General features: G+C 43.2%; 5 protein-coding genes across 5 annotated transcripts; 2 read left to right on the top strand and 3 right to left on the bottom strand.

Moving 5' to 3' along the window:
• Positions 1 to 6,492: 6,492 nt before the first annotated feature.
• FOMMEDRAFT_83761 (uncharacterized protein) lies at positions 6,493 to 8,869 on the bottom strand (the record flags this gene model as incomplete). The annotated part of the gene is made up of 7 exons (XM_007266197.1): positions 6,493 to 6,967; positions 7,026 to 7,247; positions 7,302 to 7,728; positions 7,801 to 7,846; positions 7,899 to 8,192; positions 8,252 to 8,502; positions 8,551 to 8,869. The coding sequence occupies 7 exons, from the start codon at positions 8,867 to 8,869 to the stop codon at positions 6,493 to 6,495; spliced, it is 2,034 nt and encodes a 677-aa protein (XP_007266259.1).
• A 3,748-nt stretch (positions 8,870 to 12,617) lies between these two features.
• Positions 12,618 to 15,890, top strand: FOMMEDRAFT_82442 (uncharacterized protein; the record flags this gene model as incomplete). Its single annotated transcript, XM_007266196.1, has 2 exons — positions 12,618 to 14,680; positions 14,756 to 15,890. 2 exons carry the CDS (start codon positions 12,618 to 12,620, stop codon positions 15,888 to 15,890), a joined length of 3,198 nt encoding a protein of 1,065 aa, XP_007266258.1.
• Positions 15,891 to 16,382: 492 nt separating this feature from the next.
• Positions 16,383 to 16,925, bottom strand: FOMMEDRAFT_28297 (uncharacterized protein; the record flags this gene model as incomplete). Its single annotated transcript, XM_007266195.1, has 1 exon — positions 16,383 to 16,925. One exon carries the CDS (start codon positions 16,923 to 16,925, stop codon positions 16,383 to 16,385), a length of 543 nt encoding a protein of 180 aa, XP_007266257.1.
• Positions 16,926 to 19,083: 2,158 nt separating this feature from the next.
• FOMMEDRAFT_155824 (uncharacterized protein) lies at positions 19,084 to 19,959 on the top strand (the record flags this gene model as incomplete). Its single annotated transcript, XM_007266194.1, has 5 exons — positions 19,084 to 19,132; positions 19,189 to 19,320; positions 19,382 to 19,598; positions 19,658 to 19,706; positions 19,762 to 19,959. 5 exons carry the CDS (start codon positions 19,084 to 19,086, stop codon positions 19,957 to 19,959), a joined length of 645 nt encoding a protein of 214 aa, XP_007266256.1.
• Positions 19,960 to 20,105: 146 nt separating this feature from the next.
• On the bottom strand, positions 20,106 to 22,522 carry FOMMEDRAFT_107454 (G-alpha-domain-containing protein; the record flags this gene model as incomplete). The annotated part of the gene is made up of 9 exons (XM_007266193.1): positions 20,106 to 20,638; positions 20,700 to 20,733; positions 20,795 to 20,877; positions 20,937 to 21,219; positions 21,279 to 21,540; positions 21,616 to 21,825; positions 21,894 to 22,176; positions 22,239 to 22,270; positions 22,320 to 22,522. The coding sequence occupies 9 exons, from the start codon at positions 22,520 to 22,522 to the stop codon at positions 20,589 to 20,591; spliced, it is 1,440 nt and encodes a 479-aa protein (XP_007266255.1). The 3' UTR covers positions 20,106 to 20,588.
• Between the last annotated feature and the right edge of the window lie 2,521 nt (positions 22,523 to 25,043).

Raw genomic sequence — 25,043 nt, 5'->3', positions numbered from 1 at the left:
GGTTTCTATACACTCTCAGACAGCTGTAATTGAAGTTAGTGTAGGCTCTAGGATTCTGCAAGCTGGTTATAGGACACAAACCAGTTCTGCTATTTCTGCTTTTATTAGATCATAGCTAGAATCCTTTAGGATAACTACCTAGCTTTCAATGTTAATAATGATCTGATTCTTCCAGAGAAAGGGTGTACTAAGAATCATTTCATTGTACAAGTTATTTACTATATAAGCTTTTACAACCTTTGATGTCCATTTCCAATCTGCTAACTGTACTTATAGCTTCACCCACTCTGTAATCTGTTTCCCTGACTCTTTTGCTGATTTGATTACTAGTATTATAATAATGTGTTTCTTGAGTGAGAATTACTTAAGACACATTCAGGACACTAGCTTCTTATTAATCAGAACTGTGAAACAACTAGAGTCAATTATAGGTTAGATACAGATTAGGGTAGAGCTACCTTTTACAAGAATACAGTAGTCCAGAAATAGGAGGGAGTCAGAAATCAGGACATACTTGGATTTGTCTCTACTTACAGGTTCTAACACTACAGACTGCTCTGTTTGTGTAAGGGTAGCAGACTTTTGCTTCAGACATAGGGACTCAATATATACTTCTATAATAAGGACTATGTCTTTAGGTTTAGACAGACCTACTAGACAATTGTTACCCTTATGATTTATGAACAGTTTGTAGTACTAGAAACATTTCTAGTTCTTCATTAGAAGCTGGCACTCTAGATAGGACAAGCTAATACACTTTGTATTACTTTCTAAAGTAGCCTTTAAGTTAGCTGTTGTAGGGATAATCTTTCCTGTGTACTACTTCTCCTAATCCTTCTTCTAGGCCTGTTCTACTGTAAGTATTACTTCTATACTGTTACAAACTTTCACACAGTCTGCTTCCAACTGTTCTGCCAGTTTACACACATGTTCTAACTACTTATAGAGTCTGGTACAGTCTGTTGCTTCCTTTCCTAGGACCAGTTCTAGGGTTAGAAGGTAATCTACAGAATCAGGGATCTGACTATTTACTAGAGTCACTATATATAACCTTTCTGTATATATTGTAAGCTGCTCAGAATGTGTTAGGACCAAATGTACAGATGTAAGACAAAGCTTGAACTGTAGGTCTGAGTGTAGGTTAGCTTTAAGAAGTTTGTAAAGTCTATCAGGGTTAAGACACTAATCTTCTAGAAGACTGAAGTTGATCCTAGTAACCTGTAGCTACTATTCCTAGAAGTTGTAACCATCTTACTGTATTACTAGTAGTTAGTTCTGGGTTTACACTACCTAGTTTGTAGAGAGTATTTTACACTAAAGCTCCTAATAGAATGTGTCTAGTATAAGTCTCTCAAGCCTAGACTAGTTATACTTATACTACTAGTACAGTCTACTGTTTTGTAAACATTCTATTACAACTACAACTATACAGGTTGTAAGGATGGATTTGGTAAACACATACTTGTAAAACACAGAGATTCATAACTAGAGAGTGTATAGTGTTAGATTGTTTAAGGTTAGTATTAGAGACTTTGTTATACTTTCCTAAACTACCTAAGCTTTAGTAGATGTGGTTTGGGACATAGTAGTCTTCTAGTAGTTCAGGGTGGGTAGCTTACTAGTGTTACTTTCTGGTTCTGAGAGGTTTGAACCACTTACTAAATCTGAGCTTAGGGTTACTATAGATAGTAGTAGTGTAGGGAAAGTAAACACAGCTTCTCTGGTCAACAGAGGGGCAACTGTAGTAGCTTCTGAAGATACCTAGTATTAGGGGAAACACAACCTGGTTATATGTAGCTAGGAAGGGAATCAAATTTGCTTTAGGACTATAGTAGTGTGTTTAGGAAGGCTAGAGAGCCTTACTAACAGTAGAGAGTGTTTAGAAAGGCTGGGGGAACCTTACTAACAGTAGGAGATGTTTAAGAAGGCTGGGGGAACCTTGTCAACATATAGTATAACAAAGACTACTTTGCTAATGTTAAAAAAAAAGTGAAACAGTACTAGGGAAGTACTGAACACTGTTGTGAACAAGTTCTGTTAAGTTCCAGGTTTGCTAACATATGTAAAACACTAACAGGACAAAAGTATCTTTGTTACAGTTAGGAATAAGAACTGTCTATGTACATACAAGAACTTGCCTTTGTTATAGTCAGGAATAAGAACTGGCACAATAAAGATGAAAGATGGGAACTATATATACTAGAAATGAAACAATAGTAGCTTATACTAAAAGGGGAAAACAATGCTAAAGATAAAAGGAGGGTGTATACACTTAAGAATGAAGGGTATGTGACTCAGACAATAAGGAAACATAGTGTAACAACAAAAGGGGAAAGATGTGTGACTCTAGAGTCTATACTGAGAAGGCCTAAGCTTGGGAGAAAGTCTAGGTTCAGAAATGTGGTTCTACACTAGGTAAGGTATAGAACTGTGTAGAAACTGTTGTAAGCTGTAGGGTAGGCTTACATATGTATACTTACAGAAATACTAGAAGGCCTAGTACACACTCTTAGATTAGTACATTTAAGCTGGTTGTTTATAAAGGTTGAAAAGCTTGTACATATCACCTGTGTTCCTAATCCTAAAGGTAGATCTGGAAGACCTCCTGTGTATAGTATGTAACTACTAAGTATTAAATAGTAACACAATCTATGACCAGACTCTACTACTCTGTATTAATGAAATCATGAATAATACTATTAGAGAATATATATATGTAAAGATTGACATGACTAACATGTTTTTCCAAACCTGTATGAATCTAGAACATATTTTACTCACTACAATTAGTACTCTGTTTAGACTATATGAGTAGACAGTCATACTAATAGAATTATGTAATGTACTAGCTATATAATAGTAGAGAGTTATAAGGGCCTTAGAACAGCTCATTAGAAGGATCTGTCATGTCTACTTAGATAATATTATCATCTAGTTAGAGTCAGAGGCAGAACACATTAGAAACATTAGAAAGGTTATGTAGACACTCTATAACAAGGGTCTTGTCTGTTTACAGAAGAAAACTAAATTATTCTGTACAGAGGTTAAGTTTCTTAAGTATCTAATTATAGAAAAGGGGACAGAAGTAGACTCAGACAAAGTCAAGCACATCCTAGAATAGTTACAGCCCTGGAGAGCCTAGGATGTTTACAGGTTTCTTGGACTTTTACAGTATATTGTAGTATACCTTCTACATTTTACAGAACATACTATAGTTCTTTCTCTACTCATAAGTAAAGATTGTAATAAGGTGTTTCTAGAGTAGAGACTAAAACACTAACACACTTTTAATACAATCAAGTCTATTGTTACTAGTTGTGAGTGCCTCACTTCTGTAGACTACAATTTAGGAGAGCAGATCTATGTAACTATAAATGTGAGTGATTCTAGGACTGAAGCAGTCCTTAGTGTCAGATCCTTATAGAAAACAGTAAAGTCTGTAGCATTTGAGTCTAAGTAATACAATAGTGTAGAATGTAATTACCTAGTACACAAGCACAAACTCCTTACAATTGTTTACACACTTAAGAAATAGTGTGTTTACCTCCTAAGAGTACATTTCCATATTTACACAGATTACTATACTCTTAAATACTTAGATACACAGTGTAATCTGTCCTAGAGACAAGCCTAGTAGATGGAGGACCTTTCCTAGTATAACTACAAGCTGTATTACATTAAAGGAGAAGAGAACACAGTTGCTAATACACTCTCCTGTCATCTGAACTTTAATACTAGTCTAGAAAATGAGAACCCAGGATAGGAAACCTTGAGAAGCATGTTTATACAAATCTCTATAGATCCTGACCTTCTTACAACAATCAGGAACAGTTACAACACAGATGAGTTCTGTTACAAGCTTTAATACAATCTCAGAAGTATTACAGGAGCTTGTAAGAATTATGAGCTACTGTACCTAGACAACCAGTTAGTAATTCTAAGCTCTGGAAACATGTGTGAAACCTTGTACCACCTTGTGTATAATGAATTAGAACATTTTAGTATAGACAAGACTTATCTGTCCTTACACAACTCATTCTATTAGTCTAACATGTGTTAGGATCTTGAACAGAACTATATTCTAAACTACAATGTGTACTAATACAAAAAGAACCTAACTACAAAACCAGCTAGTCTGCTACATCTACTACTAGTTCTAAATACACATTTTGAGAGTATTATGATTAACTTTGTAGAACTGTTGCTAGAAGACAGTAGATACAACAGAATAGTAACAATGATGGATTAACTAGATAGTGTAGACATTAGGATTGAACTGTACAGGATGGACATGACAGTAGAAGAATTTGTGAAACTGTTCTTTAACAAATAGTATTATAAAAACAGCTTACCTTAGGAAATTGTTTCTAACTAGAACCATCTGTTCCTGTCTGGATTTTGGACCACATTATATGTAAGGATAGGTGTAAAGCTGAAGATGTTAACAGTATACTACTTAGAGACAGACAGAGTAAGTGAGTGTACTAATAAGACAGTAAGCTAGTTGTTATACTTCTATGTTGATTACTAACAGTAGGGTTAGTAGGCTCAGCTCTCATAAGTCTGGTTCTGTATTATAAATATGGTAAATACTTCTACAGGATATTCCCTATTCTAACTATGTTATAGATGCTCACTATAGACAGTTCTACTACTTACACAACTAGAACAGTTATAAACAGATTCTCTAGAAGTATGAGTATTAAAATTCCTAGTCTACATACATTATAATGTTACAGAGGTACAAGACACTCTTCTAGTAGTTAAGACCTACTAGACACATTATACAAATCAAGAATGTGCTACAGAAGATTGTTTCACAGTAGAAGACTAAGTTATACTCTCTACTCACAATTGCTACTAGGACTACCTTATACAAACACTAGGACATACTGTAAAATTCATACCTTACTACACTAGACCTTACTTTATTATTGTAGCAAACTTAGACAAGTCAGAATACACTCTAGAGCTACTCAACTCTAATCAGACTTTCTCAGGATTCTATACAAGCTAACTCAAGCATTACATCCTGAATAATAATGTGCTCTTTCTACAATGTGCTCTCAACCAACTAGGTCTGGTGGAAGGAGAGGAGGAGGTTTACAAGATATTGTATATTATGGACACAAGGTACAAATACTAAAGTTAGTAGTATTTGGTAGAATGGGTAGAATAGGGTGAACAGGGACAAGAATAGAAGGTACAGTCAGAGCTTCAAAGGTTAGCCCCTGAAGTCCTACAGGCCTGGTTAGCTTTACATCCCTATAAGGGTACTATTTTTTTAGAGGGGGGAGGGGTGTAAGCCTGTTTAACAGCTTACAACAGTTTCCACACAGTTCTACAGTACAGAACTGTAGAGCCTGTATACAGATTCTTAGAGTAGCTTACTAAGCTACACACTTTTTCCATGTGCTTGTATCAAGTCCCCCTTTTGTCTTAACCACCTTCCCTACATTCCTAGATATGTACTATCCCTTTTTGTCTTCCCCTTTAAGTATGTATCATGTTCCCTTTTTTGTTCCCCTTTTACTTTCCCCTTTGAGTATAGACCATTTCCTTAGTATATATAGTTGGTATTCTTTGCCTTTGTTGTATCAGTTTGTATTTCTGACTGTAATAAAGGTGAGTCCTTTGTCAGTACATGTATCAGTTTGTATTTCTGACTGTAACAAAGATACCTTTGTTCTGTCAGCTTTTACATGTTGTTACAAACTCAGAACTTATTTACAACAGTGTTTAGCACTTCCCTAGTACTGTTCCAACCTACTCAATCAACAGACAATGATGCTCACACAATAGAGAGAATGAATGAGAGTAGAGTCTACTAAACCCTTATCTGTGTGATCCCCCTTTAAGTATAACCTATCTTAACAGTATCTTTGTTATAGTCAGTAAACAAGAACTCTAGGTACATGATAAAACACATCTTTGTTGTAGTCAGTAAACAAGAACTGGCACAACAAAGGTGTAGACATAAGCTTTATATACTAGAGAAGAAAGGAAAGTGGCTCAGAACAAAGGAAAGCATGATACAAGTGAAAAAGGAAACTATATGTGTGACCTAAGGCTGTGTGAGTGAGTTCTGGGACAGAACTCTCAGAACCCTCAGAATTGTAGTAAGCTGTACAGTAGGCTTACATATAATAGAATTCAACTTATTTTTATAATATAATTAGACTAAGTAATTGAATGTACAAAATGTATAATAATACTTTCAAAAATAATATAATAGTATAATACCTTAGAGGAATTGTATAATTTTATAATGTATTAGTATATCATGTACAGAGGTAAACAGTGGTAGGACTGTATTATTTTATAAAAGTAGCAACCACAGCTCTAGTATGACTGAACAGTAACTTTGTAAGTTAGGAATAAATGGATAGTATATATGGCAGACAGTAGATCAAGGCAATACAGAATGTATAGACAACTACTACGGAATGACAACCTTTATTAGAGAAATATCTAAACCAAAATATTATTCTTTCAGCTCGAGACCTCCTGAGAACTCTGTGCCGACGGTGGCCGCGGAGCACCTCGTCCTCTCGCCCGTCCACGACCCGCACGGGGGTGACCAGTCTGCATGCCTCGTCCCCGATCAAAGGTACGTCCACGAGGATGGAGGAAGCCCCTTGTGGGCGCGCCGAAGGAATGTTGAGGTGCGTGTGTAGGAACGTAAGGTGGACCTCCGCGATGATGACCGCGTCCGCCTCGGAAACCGCCTCGAGATCCCTGTGGAACTGGGGTCGAATTTGCGGCAGAAGGACCGTCAATTGATTCATCGTTCTCTTCGGCTTGCGTCTGCGGCAGGCTTGGTTGTGACCGGACATGACTAACGTTACCATTGGGATTGTTGTTCCCATTAACGTGCGGTTCGCCATTGACTTTCCACGGCCCGCCGCGAGGAGCACCTCCTCGGCCCCGATTTGGGTTTGTCATGATACGCATTGGCGGGGCACCCCTGTAGAGGTCCATAAGTACCCAGATGGTTGTCAAATTATGTTTATGCAAGAACAAACCTGTTTGGAGCTGGATGGAAGCCAGCCGCAGGAGCCTGCCCTCGCGGTGGCTGCACAGCGGGATAGGGTCCAATTCGAGGCTGCTCCCCACGCTGCTGATAGAATGCAGGTTTCTGTTGTTGGGCGGCGTGGGCATTCGGATTTGTGGAAACGATAAACTGCTGCCTAGTTAAGTTTAGACAAGTATTGAACTCGACTGTTGACCCTCTATACAATGGACAACTGCAATCATATGTCACTGACTAGTTTTTGTAGCAGAAGGAACATCAGACTTACCGGCCACCGAGCGTCGTTCCTGACATGAACGGCACATCCCACGCAACATCCAACGATTTGGCATTTAATCCAACAACAATACCCTTTACTGCTAGCGGGACGCTACCAGAATCTTTCACCATCACCACTCGATCACCCAACGAGAACGTCTGGTTTTGCAAGCGATATACAGCATGCGAGGGCTTCAAGATGGCTTGACGCGGGATACCTTTCACAATTGCTTTTTTGATCGTTCCCGGGATTTTGTTCTTAGTACATTCATCCGCAAGCTCGACAACCTGAATAACGCATTCTTTGTCGAGCTGATCGCAGAACAGGGAAACAGCTTCGAGGTCTCGGACGCCCTTCTTGCTCAACCAGGTTTTTGCCTCGCGGACCTGCGCGTCGGGCTTATCGCCGGTAAAGATATCCGAGGCTCGCGCAATATCTTCAGAGGAAATTAGTGAACGTAAGAGGTGAAGAGTAGAACCAAAGGAGTGGATCCCGATAATGGACTTACGGTCACCGCTATTAATCAACTTTTGGAACAGTTCAGGGAATGCGTCCTAAAGCTAACGTCACGTCTAATTCAAGATGCAATGAGCCACACAAGCATACCTTATACTCTCGAATAAGCTCGATAGCCTTTTCACTGAACTCCCAGAAGCGCCCATTCTTACGAGAATAGCCAAGAACCTTCAAACTCTTCGCTTCAAACTTCAGACTCAATCCAAGATTAGTCTTTTGCCCGTCTGACGTCAAGACCAGGAAACTCGAGGTAATCTTAGAGAGCGCATGACCGGAGATGCCGACTTGCTCTGCCACCCTATATGACGGATAATATCGGGCACCGAGTCTGTTCGCGACTACGGCCTTAAACTTGTCGACTTCAGCTTTTTCACTAGGGAAGAACTAAAATAATGATTAGAACAGGTGAATAAACGATTGGTAATCACGAAGAAATAGCCTACTGCTAGCATGACTGAAAGTGACTTGACCGTCGTCTCAGATACCTGCGCCGCGACCCCGTATGCATGGTCGCCGAGGAAGAATACCTTGGAACCTGTTGGGAACTCCTCGGAGAGTGGAGGTGCCTCTTTCTCCATGAAGCGCGGATCTTCCGATATAACTTGAGGCAGAACCATCTGTAGAGCCTGCTCAAACTCGTTGTCCTGCCCTTCATATTTCTTAACGAACGCTCCAGTATCAAGACGTTTTAACCCTAAAAAGAGGTAAATCAACGTGTAGGTCGGAATGAGATTCCATCTACCTTTCAGAGGTCGAACATGAAGTAACACCTCAACAGGACCCGTAATTACTCCCAGCCGCTTCGAATAAAAGTGTTCGATCTTTTCCGCTTTTGCCTTCCAAAAGTTGATCGCTTGCGGTGTATGTGGATTACTGAGCACTCGCGTTGAACGCCCATCGCCAAAGGAAACTTGCTCATACTTGAACAAATGATCAGACACAGCAACAACCATTGCTTCGTGGACGAATGGCCATCCGACAAACGCACGATGACCGACCATCTCGCGTGCAATCTTCTCCGTCTTCTCACCTTCTCTCGGGTTTTGAATATGGACGATCATGGACTTGTTTTTGCTTTCGCTACCATGTACATTCACTCCGTGATAACCAAGCTGGGCAGTGTGTGGAAGTGTCTGCAGAGTTGGGAAGCCAGCGAGAGCCTCTGCACCAAGGAAGACGCCATCACATAAGCCAGGGATGAGATGGAGACCATCAAGCGTTGGTAGATTGAATGGCTCCATAATTGCCAAGCATCGCGCAAGATCAGGAAAGAATCCAGGAAGAGAGGAAGGGTAGAAGGTCGGGGAGCTGGGATTGTATTTAAATAGCGTACTAGTTCCGAACGAATTCCGCTGTCGCTCCTCCTCTGTTAGCATATGTTCTTTGGCTAAGATGGAAATGATTAACAAATCCTCTGCATAAAGCGAGGGAATACTCACAGGCCATAGCCCTTAACAATAGGTTTTCGTCAATAAAGGGAATTTTCACAATAGCTTCCCATTCCTGCTTCTTGCCGTTCAGATCTTGCTCAAATTCCGTAGGATAAAAATTAAGAATAGAAGAATTAGGATCCACCATAAGACTCTATGAATCGCTGTAAGCATGGTCTCGCAGAGAAAGAGTCAAGTCTAATCGCGCGTACCCTGAATGCAGAGGGAATAAGTTCCATGCTAGCTGAAGGTAACACGCCCATAAGCTGCTCGAAAGGGCGGAAAGGATGCCCAAGTTCGAAGTTGAACTGCATTTTGTCAACGCCCTTCAGGTCTGAAAAGAACATGAATTTGAGAAGTTCAAGGCAAGGTAAAAACAAAATTCACCAGATATACGAGGTGCATAATGGTAATTGTAGAACCAGCTCCATGACGCCACTCCGCTATAGTAATAATGCATCACCCATTGGAGGCCCTCTACATAACGGAATACCAATTTGCCCATTTGTTCCGGATCGTCATATGAAATATCTAGTTTTTCCTGCAGCGGTAGGCCGATTGTCAGTAAAGCCTTAACCTGAGAATGGCCAGGTAACATACTCGATAATATGAACGTTTCCACTCATCCATACGCTCTTTAACAGTGCGATCGTGTCGCGTATCGAAGTCTTCGTCTTCTTCTTCAACCACCTTTGCACGTTCATATTTCCTAAGGACACGATCGACCGCCTCAATCGCTTCGGGGTCATCTGATTCTTCCGATTCATCCACCCAATCATCCTCGTTGCCGTCCTCGTCCTCGCCCTCGCCCTCGTCCTCAATATCCTCTTCAGCCGCTGTCCCGTTTCCTTTCCCAATCTCTGCGGCTCTCGCTGCCCCCGGCAAACGGAACACAACGAGGTTTTCGTCTTCGTCGTCATACTCGTCCCAGGTCACTTCCAAATGTAACTCCGCGGCGAGGTCTGCGATAAATACACGTTCCCGCGCAGGGAATGTATTCGGCATTCTGAGGGTGTCGGGTGGCGCCTTCATAGACGACGCGGCATGCGTCTTCCGTTGGGACAGAACGAATTCTTTAACCTCGTCGAAGATAATCCGTTGAGGCGGGGTAAGCACTATCAAGCGAATAAGCCATCGTCTACGAAGGCTATGACTAACATAAATCAGATACGCACCTAATTTATTACGACGTCGCGCTCCTTCCATCTCTTTGACGTGTTTTGCTTGTTTCCCTTTAAACCAGTTGAGATCCGCGTACTCCCTCTCGAATACCTCCTGCTCCCAAATGTTCATCTCGTCGAGTACCAGCTGCAAGCGTCTCGTGTTGATTACTCCGCCCTCGTTAATGTATCCACCCATCGACGGTAATACCCTCTTGTAGACTTCAAACAATCGCTCCAAACCATTTTCGTGGATATGCAAATCAGGAAGATTTGGTAAGAAATCGTTGCCGACGAAAACTGCCAGCAGGATAAAATCATCGATGACATGTTCGAGGCTATAAGAAAACTCGAGGGACGCTTCGATGTCGTGGAACTCTAGGTTGAGATATTCGCGCATGAGTAAAAGATGTAGAAGATAAAAGTTGATTGATTCCAGGCTGAAAGAAGTCGGTCAGTTACATCATCGTTGGTGGGAGAAATCCACCCACTTCGTATCCTTCTTGCGTCTCGATGCTGGACCGAATTTAACCTCCTCTCGGAGCAAGCAGAAGTGTGGGTCATGACTCAGCAAACCTAGCATGATGAGGTCTGCGTCTAAGCCGTAAAGACAGTGTCGCACGTTGGGATCATAGTCGGGCTGTGCCTTGGCCAAACGAATATATTCCATAATCTTATGTTCACCCTCTCCCGGGACATCGTGTCCAGATAACACGACCCGGACGTCGCGCCAATTCGCATCCTCGGTTATTTTCTTATTTACAAAATAACGCAATTGTTCGGACAACTTTGCCATGAAACGAGTGCCTGGGCAAGCCTAAGCTGCAATTCCGGAGTCAAAAACCTGTCAACGCACCTGGGGTGATACAATTGCTGTCAAAAGCCTTCTCATCCGGCAGCTTCTCTCCTTTCCTTTCTGCCTTTTCCCTCACTTCCTTGGCCTCCTTCGCAGTCCTGAAACGACGACTGCGCTGTTGGTTCATCTTCGCGCGTGGCGCCACACCATCGACAGCCATGAAAAAGAGCTTCTTTGGTTTCACCTTTCCGAACAGCATATCAACGTACGAGAATATAGACGTGAAAATCTGTTCCTCCGATAACCGAAAATGCGCGTCGTCATCATTGGGATGTGAACCTGGTCGACGTCAGAGTGGCACGTTGGACGACAACAAGCTTCGGCTTACAATTGTGGATTATTCCATTGAAATCGACATAGAAGTTATCTAGTGGAAATATAAGTAAGCCGTAGTTGCGGGAACCGCGAAGACATTGCACACCAAACTCGGGAATCTTGTTTTCCTCGATGAGCTGAGACGTCATCGGGTAACGCTCTCTACGAGAAAGCTATGTTATATGGGTACATTCAATTTGGCAGGTTAGGACTCACGAAATATAACGGAAGAACTGCGCAGAGAGATGCTCGTTAATACGACAATGAACGGTACTTGTGGATGACACTGCAAGCCATACCTTTGGAATTCCTAGGATACAAGTTGTTGAGCATACTGAAGAGCAAAAAGGAATGAAGCAATACTTAAACGTACCCATCCTAGAAAGAGAGTATACTAACTAACGGTCGTTCGTCGTGACTGTACAAGGGAGAGAGAGTGAGTGAGTGTCAGTGAGTGATACGCAGCAGCAGAGATGCACAACCGAGTGTCCTGTCCATATATGGAAAGGTTGTCGTAATAATGATCCAACAGAAATAATAAATCTTGTAATCACTCCTTCTTAAACTACAGCTCATTTGTAGAATACGTGCTCTCTGTCAAGGACACACGTCAAGTAACTTCAACTAGTATCCCGCTCTTAAACAGATTGCTGGAGCCAAAAATAAAGCAAAGACGTTATACAAATGTCCCATTACGTTACACAAACTCCCCATTACACTGCCTTCGTGATTTCAGCATGGCGAGTACTATATAGTGTTGCCAAGTGCCGCTAATAAGCGCCCACCTCCTAGCTTAAACCACACCCTTCTTATGCTCATCGTAAGCATCCTCCCATCTTGGATACAGTTCGCGGTCCAATTAACAAAAGTTTTATCCACACAATCTATAGTGTCCTTCACTTCAGGAGTCAACCGCTTCACGTGGCAGAAGTGCAACAACAGATCAATACTGGTCCTACTAGGTAATGTATCTCTCTTTAGCGTGATACGCTCTTGTTGTAGGATGCATGTTCCAACTGCTATGAAACTTAGACAGAGCACGTAAAAGATGGAATCGATCATTACTGCGCTTCTATCTCCTCTTAAGAATTTCGTTGCTTGGATATATCACGTTCTTGCCTTCATACACTTGAAACGCTTCAAAAAATCTGGGAAACGGGAAGATCTCGAGAAATCGATTATGCACAATCGCACTGCTCTCAGTTTTCGTCCTAGGGAAGGTCGTGGTCGTTCAGTATCGTTGTTAAACCTTGCACTTTGCCTGTGGGAACGACACAATCGATGGGGCCAATCGGAAGATCTAGAAAAGGCGATCGAATTGGGACGAACTGCCCTCGGGCTTCGTCCCAGGGATCACCAAAGTCGTCTTAAGTATCTCTATAACCTTTCAACCTCTCTAGAGACTCGATTTAAGCAGCACGGAAGGACAGAGGATCTTGACGAAGCCATTGAGCTGCTTCGAGCTGCCCTCAAGCTCCGCCGCAAAGATCATCTGGATCGCTCTGCGTCTCTCACGAACCTCGCATGCTATCTCCAAATTCGATACGACCAGTATGGAAGGACCGAGGATCTCGAGGAAGCCATCGAGCTGTGCCGTTCCGCCCTCAACCTTCAACCTGAGGGCTATCCGCATCGTTCTATATCTCTCAATAACCTTGCAAAGTCTCTAACGACCCGATATGAGCAGCATGGAAGTTCTGAGGACCTTGAAGAAGCCATCGAATTGGGACGAGCTGCCCTGTTGCTTCGCTCCGAAGGTTATCTGGATCGTTCTGCCCCTCTTCTGAATCTTGCGAGGTCTCTATGGACTCGATACGAACAGCATGGAAGAACAGAGGATCTTGAGGAAGCTATTAATCTAGATCGAGAGGCCCTCAAGCTCTCCCCCTTAGGTCATCCGGATCGTCCTTTATCTCTCAATAACCTTGCGGGCAATCTGACGAGTCGATATTATCAACACGGAAGGACAGAGGACCTTGAGAACGCCATCGAGATGCATCGAGCCGCCGTTGCGCTTCAACCCGAAGGTCATCCAGATCGCTCTGCCTTTCTCACTAATTTTGCAAACTCTCTGACCACTCGATATCAGAAGCATGGAAGGGCGGAGGATCTTAAGGAGGCCGTAGAGATACATCGAGCTGCCCTTAAGCATTGCGGGAAAGGGCATCCGAATCGTCCTAAGTATCTCATGAACCTTTCATGCTCTCTCCAGGATCGATACCATCAGCATGGAGTCACGAAGTTTCTTGAGGAAGCTATTGAGCTGTATCGAGAAGCTCTCGAGCTTTGCCCCAAAGGTCATACGTCTCGTTATATCTCCCTCAACAACCTCGCGGGTTCTCTGTGGACTCGGTACGAGCGACATAGAAGGACAGAGGACCTTGAGGAGGCTCTTGCGCTTAATCGATCTGCCCTCGAACTCTGCCCCAAAGGGCATCCGAGTCATTCGTTATCTCTCTATTGGCTTGCAGTATCTCTGACGGCTCGATACAAGGAGCATGGAAGGATAGAGGACATCGAGGGGGCTATCAAAGTGCATCGAGCTGCTCTCAAGCTTCGACCCGAAGGCCATCCGGATCGTTCCCGTTCACTAAGGAGCCTTGCAGATAGCTTACATGCTCGGGTTGAGAAACATTGGCATACGAAAGAGTTCGAAGAATGTATGCGGTCGCTAGAGTTTGCCGCCACAGATAAATTCTCAGGATTGTCGGAACGCCTTGTTGCTGCGCGACAATGGGTGAAGCTTGCACGATTGCACGACCACAGCACTGTCTTTGCAGCTTACAAGGCAGTAATATCAATACTTCAGAACGCTCTCACCATAAATCCAACCCTCCACGCACAGCATGACTTCCTTCTAAAGAATAGTGATTACACGACGCTCTCCTTGGACGCTGCTTCCTACGCAGTAAAGAAGAATCAATTGGAACAAGCCGTAGAGATTCTAGAGCAGGGAAGAGGATTACTTTGGTCGCAGCTGCGCGGTCTCAGGTCTCCTCTGGATCAACTCGCAAAAACAAACAATGAGCTCGCCGATAGATTCAAGAATGTCACTCATCGACTGGAGAAACTGGCAACATCGCATGAACCGCCGACATCTGCTTCAACCATGTACGGAGGCGGCTCGCTTGGGTTCGGCGTCAGAAAGGGCCGGGAATCGTTTGACGAGCTGTTGAAGTTAAAGAGAGAACTTTCTAGTGAGCAAGAGGAAGTCATTAGTGAGATTCGACGAATTCCAGGGTTCGAGAGCTTCCTTGAAGCTACGTCATTTAAGGTACTACAGCAGGCAGCTGTGGAGGGTCCAGTCATCATGGTTAATCACAGCAAAGTTCGCTCCGATGCTCTCATCATTCTCTCTCGTGATGACCCATCGGTTATATGTGTCCCGTTGGATAATGAGTTCCACCTGGACAGCCTTGGGCTGTCGCAAGAACTTGTAGTGACGCGCGAATGGCTCAACGCTGATTCGTCCCATTATGATCAAAAACTTCGTAAAGCAATGAAGATGTTATGGGATAGAGTCGTTTCGAAAGTCGTCGTTGGACTTGAAAAGGTTGGAATCACTAAAGGCTCTCGCATCTGGTGGTGTCCTACATCTGAGTTGTCCGCACTTCCATTCCATGCAGCAGGGCCGTTCGAGGATGCAAGTGGCACAATGAAATATTTATTGGATGATTATATCTCGTCGTATACGCCGACTCTCGGAGCCCTCGTCAATGCTCGCTCAGGTGGCTACAAAGACGATCCAACGGTGCTCGCCATCGGAGATACCTCACTTCGGTCGACTAAGCAGGAGATTTCCAACATCCGCAACTGTGGGATGAGCACCAAATTACTCATCGACAAGAAAGCGTCTCACGATAGAGTGATTAAAGCCCTCCGGGAAGCAACCTGGGTCCACTTCGCTTGCCATGGACATCTAGGCTCGACACCTTTCAATTCTTCGTTCAATCTATCAGACCGTCATCTGACAATGCTCGATATCGTCCAAAACAGACTTCCGAATGCAGAATTCGCTTTTCTTTCTGCCTGCCACACTGCAGAGCAACATCACGACAGTGCATATGACGAAACTCTTCACCTCGCAGCAGCTATGCAATTTTCTGGTTTCAGAAGTGTAATTGGTTCAATGTGGGAGTTGCTTGACAAGGATGGGCCTGGATTAACTAAATCTGTTTATGAGCACATTAATGACTGCGAAGTGGATGAGGCAAAGTATAAGAGGGCAGCTGGAGGCCTTCGCAAAGCAGCATTGGAGTTGAAGGCACGAGATGGGATTCAAGCCGAGCGTTGGGTTAATCTCGTGCATATAGGTGCTTGAATAATGTTATATTACTCTATACAATTTGTTTAACTGGATTTATTTTTACAATATCTATAACCTATCTTGACGTGGGTTCCTCACATCAACATTAATTTCTGTAACCACAACTCCGGAGAAGTCTCACACATCCTGTTGCTACAGTGGATGATTAGAGTAAGGAATGTAGTTTGTAAGTCAGTGCATAAAAGTTGCTGTTACAAATTCATCCAACTACTCTCAAAAATGCTTATAGATTGGAATCCCATCCACAATTGTTGCTTATGACTGAGAATTTGCTGTAAATTCGAGAGAAAAAGTATTTCTCTGGTGTGAGTTCAGAAGTATAAAAAAACTCATATGATATTTGTTCTTCAACAAAAATATCTCATTGTTACTGATTTTACAGAACAGGATATGTGTCATCATTGTCCCTACAAACAGTTGTGACTATCGACTTATCCTTTCAGTCTAAGGATATCTGGAAAGCCTATAATCCATACAGTTTACACTTTACAGATATTTATAACTAGGATGAGTGCGATCTTTCGATTTTCTAAACTCCTCTTGATTCCTGGTAAGGTCTCTGAGGCCAGCTGCATTTTTGTTCTCAATATAACCTTTTGCCTGTTCTTTGTGATTCTCTATTTTATCTTTATAACGTTTATACTCCTCTTCATACCAAGGAATTGGTTCCTTTGCTTGTTCGTTTATGCAACGATTCAATCGTGCAATCAAATGAACTATATCGTGATGGATTACGTCTAATCGACTTTTGACGAGATTCTGTGTAAATGGATCCAGCTTACTCTCTTCAACCTCTTCAATGTACTTCGAGAAACTCTGAGAAACCTGTCTTTGGAAATCCTCTGCTTTATTAAACTGCTCAAGCAGCTTTTTGAATGCTTCCAGTCTGCGTTCCAGCTTTCCTTGTATTTCTTCAAGTCCCTTGATGGATGCTTGATATCTTTCTAGTTCCTCTTGGAAATCGGGCGTGACGGTACGTTCACTATGATTACTGCCTCGGTTTGGTTTTGAAGATCGTTTCTGACTCATAGTGACTTACGATTTCGCCGGGGTTGACTCGGCCTACAATGACAGTGTCACAGGATGTAGCTCATATACTAGACTCCTTTGCTGATTTATATGATGTTGTAATTCCTAGACATCAAGATGCAAAGTACACTATCTGACAATCATGCTCAAGCCAACACATGTGATCTAGCATGCATAGTAGCTGTGAATGCTGATTTCACAACGGCTTTGAGCAGTACATTTGTATACCTCACTTCCTTCAACTAAGCAGGAGATTTCCAATATCCGGAATTGTGGGATGAGCACCAAATTACTTATCGACAAGTAAGCGTCTCATGATAGTGATCAAGGTCATCCGGGAAGCAACATGGGTGATGGGTCCACTTTGCTTATCATGGACTTCTTGGCTCAACACCTTTCAATACCACGTTCAAACTATTGGATTGCAGGACTACAATGATTGATATTGTCCAAAGCAGACTTCCGAATGCGGATTTTGCTTTTCTTTCTGCCTGCCACACTCTGGTACACTGTGGAGCAACATCACGACAGTGCATATGACAATACTCTTTATCTTGAAGCTGCCAAGGCATTTTTCTGATTTCCGAAGTGTAATTGGTTCGAGGTGGGAGCTACTTGACAAGGATGGGCCTGTATTAGAAACTAAAGCCCATTATGAGTATATTAATAACTGCAAAGAGCGTGAGGCGAAGTATAAGAGGGCGGCAAGGGATCCTTGCAAAGCAGCACTGGCCCGGGAGCTGAAAGCGCGAGATGGGATTCAGGTTGAGCAATGGGTGAATCTTGTACATATTGATGCTTGAATCATATTTTAATAAATTGTGCAACACGTTCACTGGTAGTACAATGGCTTCTTTCCTTTGGTCATCGACGATCTGGATTCCAGACAAACGCAGCACATTAACGCTAATAAAAGAATGAGATTAATGATAATCACAATACTTTTGGCAGTGTTTCAGATGTAGGCCAGTGTGTGCAGTCTACATTTATGATTGTTCCGAACAACCATATTTTTAAATACCCTGTCCAATAAGTACATTGTCGTCTGACAAATTTGGTCTTCCAACACGTGGATGTACTTTTCTAGCAACGACTTCCGCGGACTGTCTGTAAATTTAGTAACATCTTTGATGAACGCTGCATCAATAACAGCAAGTAATGAGACTAGTAGCGCTGACCGTTTATTCGGTGTGCGATAATAACAGAGATATCAGACTAGAAATGATCTCAATCCGGATATCAATCATGTTATCACACAGCATTTCCTGTATGTGTGTATATATAACAGTGTAGAGCTTCTTCGGTTTTGCTGAGACCCCCCAGTCTCAAGACTCTCTCTACCAGTGGGCTTACTGTAAGACGCCCAGTCACCAGTCATCATTCATGGTTTGGGGTGTGATCTCATCGTCTACACACGATGCTTCTATCATACAAGTAACTAAATTTATTAATGGTAGGTTGTCAGATTGAACGCTACTCTGTCGAACATGATAAACTGATTCTAATCATTTTATATACATAGTTTCCCCAATGGCCTTGTATATTTATAATTTCTGTTAGTTTATAATTATTTATCGCCTCTACTCGTGTGCTTCACCTTATTATAGTCCTTACGTACAACGATGAGCTCAAGTACATGTGGGTAAGTATCTTATTAAACGCCTAAGTATTTTGTCTGATTGGTCCGTGAACTATAGAGAGCTGAGTTTGGACTGGGAAAAGCTGTTTTCTTTGTTGTATGTTTGTCAGAACGTCTTCTGCTAGCCAAATGCTTTAATCATGTTATCAGATCCGCTACATGACTCTGCTCGTCATTGTGTATGTTATATTCAACAAACTGCCATTACTTACTGTACATTAAACGTCTTTCGCTAGACTCACCAATACTGGTAACTACCTATAGCAAATAACAAATATGAGTATACCAAAGAACCGCAGCACTGTTTCTTCCTGATGCATCAGATGAAGTGAGTTGTTATTACCTACTTCATGTTTCCTTTGATGCTTACAATGTGCTAGTCGTTCGTACTTGCTTTTGACGCGAAATAAAGTTTTTTTATATACTTATTTATTCAATTTTCTGATTCCAGATGTAAGTGAATGGTCTATCCAATTTTTCTGTTCCTTTAACAATATTTTCCCTATAGGCTTGGCTTGGATGCGAATCCATTGCATCACGTCTGTAGCAATTGCGCTTCTTACCGAAGGTAAGGGCACAGCACTATCTCTCTGTCTCGTTTCATTTCTGAGCTATTTGAGTTAGTTCCACTGGTACTGCGCATATACGCACTGTATAACAAAGACAGCCGAATACTTACTCTACTAATATCATGTCTCGTTGCAACAACCATCAGCGTAATCGGCATCAGTGCAAAACTCATGCACTCCGAACAGAGTAAGTACAACCGGTTTCTTATTATATAAGACCATTCAAATTAATTATACTCTCTCTTCAGGCGAAATCGTCCATTTCGCGTCAGCATCAAATCTGAACGTTTGCATCTTGACAGAAGCATCTAGCATATACAAGGTCTTCTGGGTCCCACTCCTATTGAACGAAGCTCTGCTCGTATCCCTGGCTTTGATAAAGTGGTTCCAGAACCTCAAAGTACATGGCGTGCAAGATTCTGCAATGAATGACATGGTGAAAGATTCTGTCTTGTACTTCTTTGCGTGAGTTTTCGTCTCTCATTCGTAGTTACGTACATCTAATTTGATTCTTCATCGATTAGGACTTTCCCATTCCTACTATTCATCCTACTCACATGGACCTTTGGAGGTGTAAGTAAAATCGTGACCCTACATTATCGTAGTGACCCATACTATTCTTGCGTAGACATTATTCTTGGAACTACCAGTTGGTTTCGCCGTCGTAATGGGTAGCATCATGTCTCAAAGGCTGCTCGTCAACGTTCGAAAATACCAATTCGGACATCCATTCGATGTCCTTCGTGCTCTCAAAGGACAGTCATTGAGGGACACGCGAAGATTCACAATTGCGGGTTGTATCATTGCAGCTGGGAACTTCGACTAGGTAGTGCGGGCCTTAAGGTCGGGGGAAGAACTTGAGGTGTTTAGGCAAACAACGAGGATTCCCGGTCAAACCTATCAAGACAGTATTCGAAGGCCGAGTCGACCGGACAGGCGCTTGTAACCTATACACTAGGTCCTGTTAGAGTCGGGAAATCTGCATAGCATTACAATCAAACAGAAAATTACACTGCATGATATGCAAGGTAAAAAGGGTCAACTGAGGTGAACATAGATCTGATGATCGGAGTCAAAAAATAAGAGATCCAGGAATAAACCACAAATAAAAGGGAAAATCAGTAAAGATGAACGTGTGAAAAGTGTTAGCCTCCACGAAGAACAAGAAGCGACGAATATTCAAAGAAAACTGGTCAGAGAGAAGAATATTTTACAGAAAAAATTGGAAGATGGTACTGTGAACTTCTCTTCTCGTAATGTAAGGGAGTTGTTCACGTGCAACGTTATCGGTGCTTAAAGTAGGGTGCCTTCTAGCCGTATAAACGTGTTTGGCGTATGTACATGCGTTCATTACCGTCACCATGCAAATAAATATGTCGAAAGGAGGGTGCGAAGCATTAGAGCGGAACAAGCGAAAGCGGAACGTTTCCAGTTAATAGCGAGCTTATTGAGTATCTAGAGGAAGTCGGCACCTCGTAAATGGTTCCTTAGGATACCCTCACGAACTGTGTTGTCATAATCATTTTGTAAGGTAAGAGAGGAAGAAGAAATGAGACAGAGACGTACCAGCGCCGAGTGTCAAGGCAGTTGCCTTCGTGTCCTGCGAAGAAGCACCGTCGACATTCAGGGAGTGTCGGCTGACAAGGATGGACAGAACTTACAACGACAGAAGTCAGATGTGCGTAGATAGGACGTGGTTCTGGCGAATACTGCTTTGACATATCGCGGAACTTGGTACGCATATCTGTATGGATTCAACGGCATCAGCAAAGTACTCTTTCGTGACGAAGGCAGAGGACGAACACTTGGCAACTGTGCCGAGCGTATTACTCCTATCCCCGAAGCTCGGAACAAAGTCCTTGACCATCACACCGGAGCGCAACTTCTTATCGAGCAGGTCACATTTGTTCAGGAACAAGACGAGTTGTGTCTTCGAAAGCAGCTTGCTCGAGCAGACTGCTTTCCAGAGGAGGAAGCTGTCTTCGAGACGGTTGACACGCTTGTCTTCTGCAAGCTTCTCGTCGAAGCAGTTGATGGGCGCAAGAAAGATGATCGCGTTAACGTCGTCGAAGTAGCTAGCCCAAGCCTTGAATGCTACAAATTAGACCAGGACAAAAGGGCAGTTAAAGCGGAGGTAACACGCACTGGTCGGAGTGATCTGGTCCCGCCAACATCGTACATCCACCACTCTTGACCTGCTTCGCTACCCTTTTCGAAGAAAAATCGATACTCTTGCACACCCATAGTACGTAGACGAGCGCGGACAATGTCATCGTCTGACGGGGAATAGTCGAGAGACGCAACACGTTCTACATCGTCGAGGAAAAATCCGGCGGAATCTTCAAGCCGCAGCTTCCGTCGCGTTAGCATCTGCCGAATGGTCGGGTCTTGCCAGAGTGCAGCCATACTACCGAAGGCGGCCGTTAATTTTTCTTTCCCGACTGACACATTTTACAGTTAAAACGAGGAACATTTTACGTACTCGTCACGACAACCAGCGATAATGGCCGTAGTCTCTTCCGACTCCCGCTCGCGGAGTTCGCGGCCATGTGCCTCTTCGCGACTTCCAGTCGAGTTTCGAGGACGGAGTTTGTCTAGTGCAGTCTTCCACCCAGTTGTAGACCTTACATAGAACTCTTGAGGTGCTGCAACAGTTGATGCGCCCGTGTCAGTGGGTTCTTGCGATCCTGCACTTCAATGACACAGTGAAATGTCAATAATCTAGTAGTGCTTGCAAAACCACAAAATGAGCGATCATACCCGATTCGTCGCTCGAGGTCTTTTTGGACTCGTCGGAGTGGGGCGAGGCGAAGTTTGAGCAGCTTGTGCGTCTCTGTGAACTGCAACCGAGTTGCATCACGCGACTCGTCTTCCTCTTCGGAATCTGAAGAGACAGGGGAAGCGAGATAGCCAGACGAGCTCATGTCTCGTTGAAGGAGGTCAAGGATCGTATTGACGGATCGCAGCAAATTGAGTTGGATGACTGAGCGCCAGCCATCCCGCTCCTCTTGCCAGGCATTGCGCGCGTACGTGAGTTGGAAGTCTGTCCTCCGTTATTCGTTATGAGCATATATACACACACGTAAGGCACTGGAGACAACTCACTCTTTAGAGTTGTGGACTTGCCACTCTCCGATCTGGACATGGGAGGTTAGCAACAGCAGACAACGACAGCACACCACTCACTGGCCAAGTAGTAGAACCTTGACCGGCTTCTTCTTTCTGCGCATTGCTGCGCGTTCTTTGTGCAAAGCTTCGTCGATCTCATCGCTTACCCTCTTCGCCTCTCGCTCGTGATGCAATCGCGTTTCACGTTCTTCGGGGGATTCATTTGGTGGAGGCGCGATAGCTGCGGTGAGGGGGTCGTCGATGTCGAGCGAACGGCCCATTTTTTGGACGCGATGGAGGTGGGGGGAAGAGGAAGAAACAAAGGGAGAGGGGGAGAGACTCAGATAGAGATCCATCAACTGCTGAAACGACAGAATATATTACGTAATCACCTCGTTTGCTAGGGAGGATCGTTCTTCGCATTTAAAACAGAATTTCCGCTTACTAGTAGTAGTATCCTCGAGCCTCTCAAACACACTTAACTTGGCTTCCTTCGGCTGCCCACACGGGAAAACTCTGTTCTCGTGGACTCGTCGCTCCCATCTTCTTTGGCCTCATGTGTGCATATCCCCTTCTCACACTCAACAGGGACCGCATGGACTACACCAAATTCTCAACAGCTTCATCTCTCTCTGACGTCTCCCATCACTGTCGTTTGTATACGCGATGCTCAAATGATTGGCACAGGACCTCCCAGCAAAGTTTGCGCTAGTCGCAGTCACATCTGGCCACGTGAACCTTTTGGCTCAGAATGAATCAACGACCTGGAACTTCTGTAATCAAATATACGTGCAACCGCCGTCCTTAATCTCGGCTTGGTCTAGGAGACGGTATCGAACTTAGTCAGCGTCTTCGCGGCTTTTGAATCCTGTTGTAGTGTTTGACAGGTACCGTACTTTCTCCGCTACGAGTAGTACGACGACAATGCGCAAATCTACCGTCTACATCTCACATGCGTGGCATCTCTTGACTTGACAGAGATACTATAGGCGAAACTACCTATTTATCACATCGGCTTACTCGTTTTTTCCTGCGTCAAATCTTCAGCTGCGACGTCGTCGCGACATGAATCAGCATCTTCATCCTAGTGCCATCCGCCCTTTATTCGGTCTCAGTACCATGCGCGTCCAAAGTAATTCTTTTCTCCTATAAATCTACGCCACATGTCTGATTCCTGCTGTGCAAGCGCCATTATTCAACTCTGCGATCTTGATGGCAAGCCAATATCACCAATATCACAAGCTCGCCATCGCTGTTACGTTGACCCCGAGAAAAGTGCGCAAGTAGGCTGAAGGCCGGAGATAGCAGCTTCCCATTTAGGTCTCTATCAGCCCAGGGTCAGTGCGGCCTGGAAAATCGCACCTCTGGCACTCTTCTTCACCAGGTTCTTCTGCATTGTGGACTGGGCTTCTGTTGATGTGGGGCCATTAGTTCGGCGACTATGTGGAGATGCGGGCCCGACAATGTGTCCATCCACGTCACTGGCATCACATAAGTAGACTTGAAGAACAAGAGTTCAATACAAGGAAAGTAGGTCGAAATCGAAGTATTTCACGTGCTCGGATTTCTATTGGTCCCAAATAACAAAGTAATAACGCCATTTCTATACTCCTTTCAAAGTCCGGCATGTCTTCGATCCACAATTACTATACGCTTCAACTAACATTGAATACTATATCCGTTTTTCGAACAGAACAGTGCTCCGCTCGATTCCTTGATCTAGCAATCCTGATCGTATACGCATGTTACAGAACTAGTTTTAGCCAACATCCAAGAGAGTGTACTCGTTATACTGATATCATCAACCTCATCTTATAATGTTTCTCTTGATCTCTTTTGAAATTGCCACCATGTAAATAAATCCAATCTACTCCTCCTGTCCAACCCAACACTGTACCGGTAAAGTATCCATTTGTAAATGTAGTACTTGTGCATAATGCCGATCTAATCTTCTACTCTCACACATCATGTTACTATTGAGAGAATCACTGAAGGTGTCCTTCCACATCTCGAAAGGGAGAATAATATTCACAATAACTAACATACTCCTCTGGGCCTCCTTGATCGCTCAGTATGGTAGAATATAAGAAGTGCAAGGTAATGCAAATATACTCGGAAGCCTAATTGAAGGCTATGTCAGTAATTGTTTTCAACCTGTAACTAGTACCTTCGTTCGTGCCACGTTCGCCAGCCTTCTTCAAATGAAACAATATCCGACTTCCCAAAAAATGACAGACTTCCCAGGAATTGCAAAACGAGTGGTACAGTTGAATTGTCTGTCTCAGCTTTGAACTCCACAATGTTACAAATGTAGCAAAATACAGTACTGTGACAGCTTAACATTGCTTCAGTGAACACAATTACTTGACGGTGAATAAAGCGTAGACACGTACCAATCAGAAACTCCCCATGCAATAGGAGGAACCTTATTAATGCTGCATAGAGTTGTGCTCCTTGATAGAGGAACAACAGTAACTAATAAAACATTAGTCAAATCAAATAAGGAATATTATGTCGAATCTCACTATCTTGTAGAATGGTGGCATAAATAGTAATTGCAAGTTCGATGCAGCCTTCACGAATAAAAACAACTTTAAAAAGATTGCTAATATCCGATCTATGTTGTGAAATAGTCATTAATGGTCAGCAAGCTATGTATGGGATAAAGCAGGACCTACTTTGCTGGTAGAAGGCCAGAACACAGATCAAAAGCATATCTATTTCATATCAGGGCTGTGGCTAGTAATGCAAAGATTGTCAGCAACAGTGTAGAGGGGACCTGAAGGCTCAGCAAGGGGACCC

Source organism: Fomitiporia mediterranea (genome assembly GCF_000271605.1).
Source record: "Fomitiporia mediterranea MF3/22 unplaced genomic scaffold FOMMEscaffold_5, whole genome shotgun sequence".
NCBI classification, from domain to species: Eukaryota; Fungi; Basidiomycota; class Agaricomycetes; order Hymenochaetales; family Hymenochaetaceae; genus Fomitiporia; species Fomitiporia mediterranea.
Note: the sequence above shows the minus strand (reverse complement) of the source record. Positions and strands in the feature narration are given on the sequence as shown.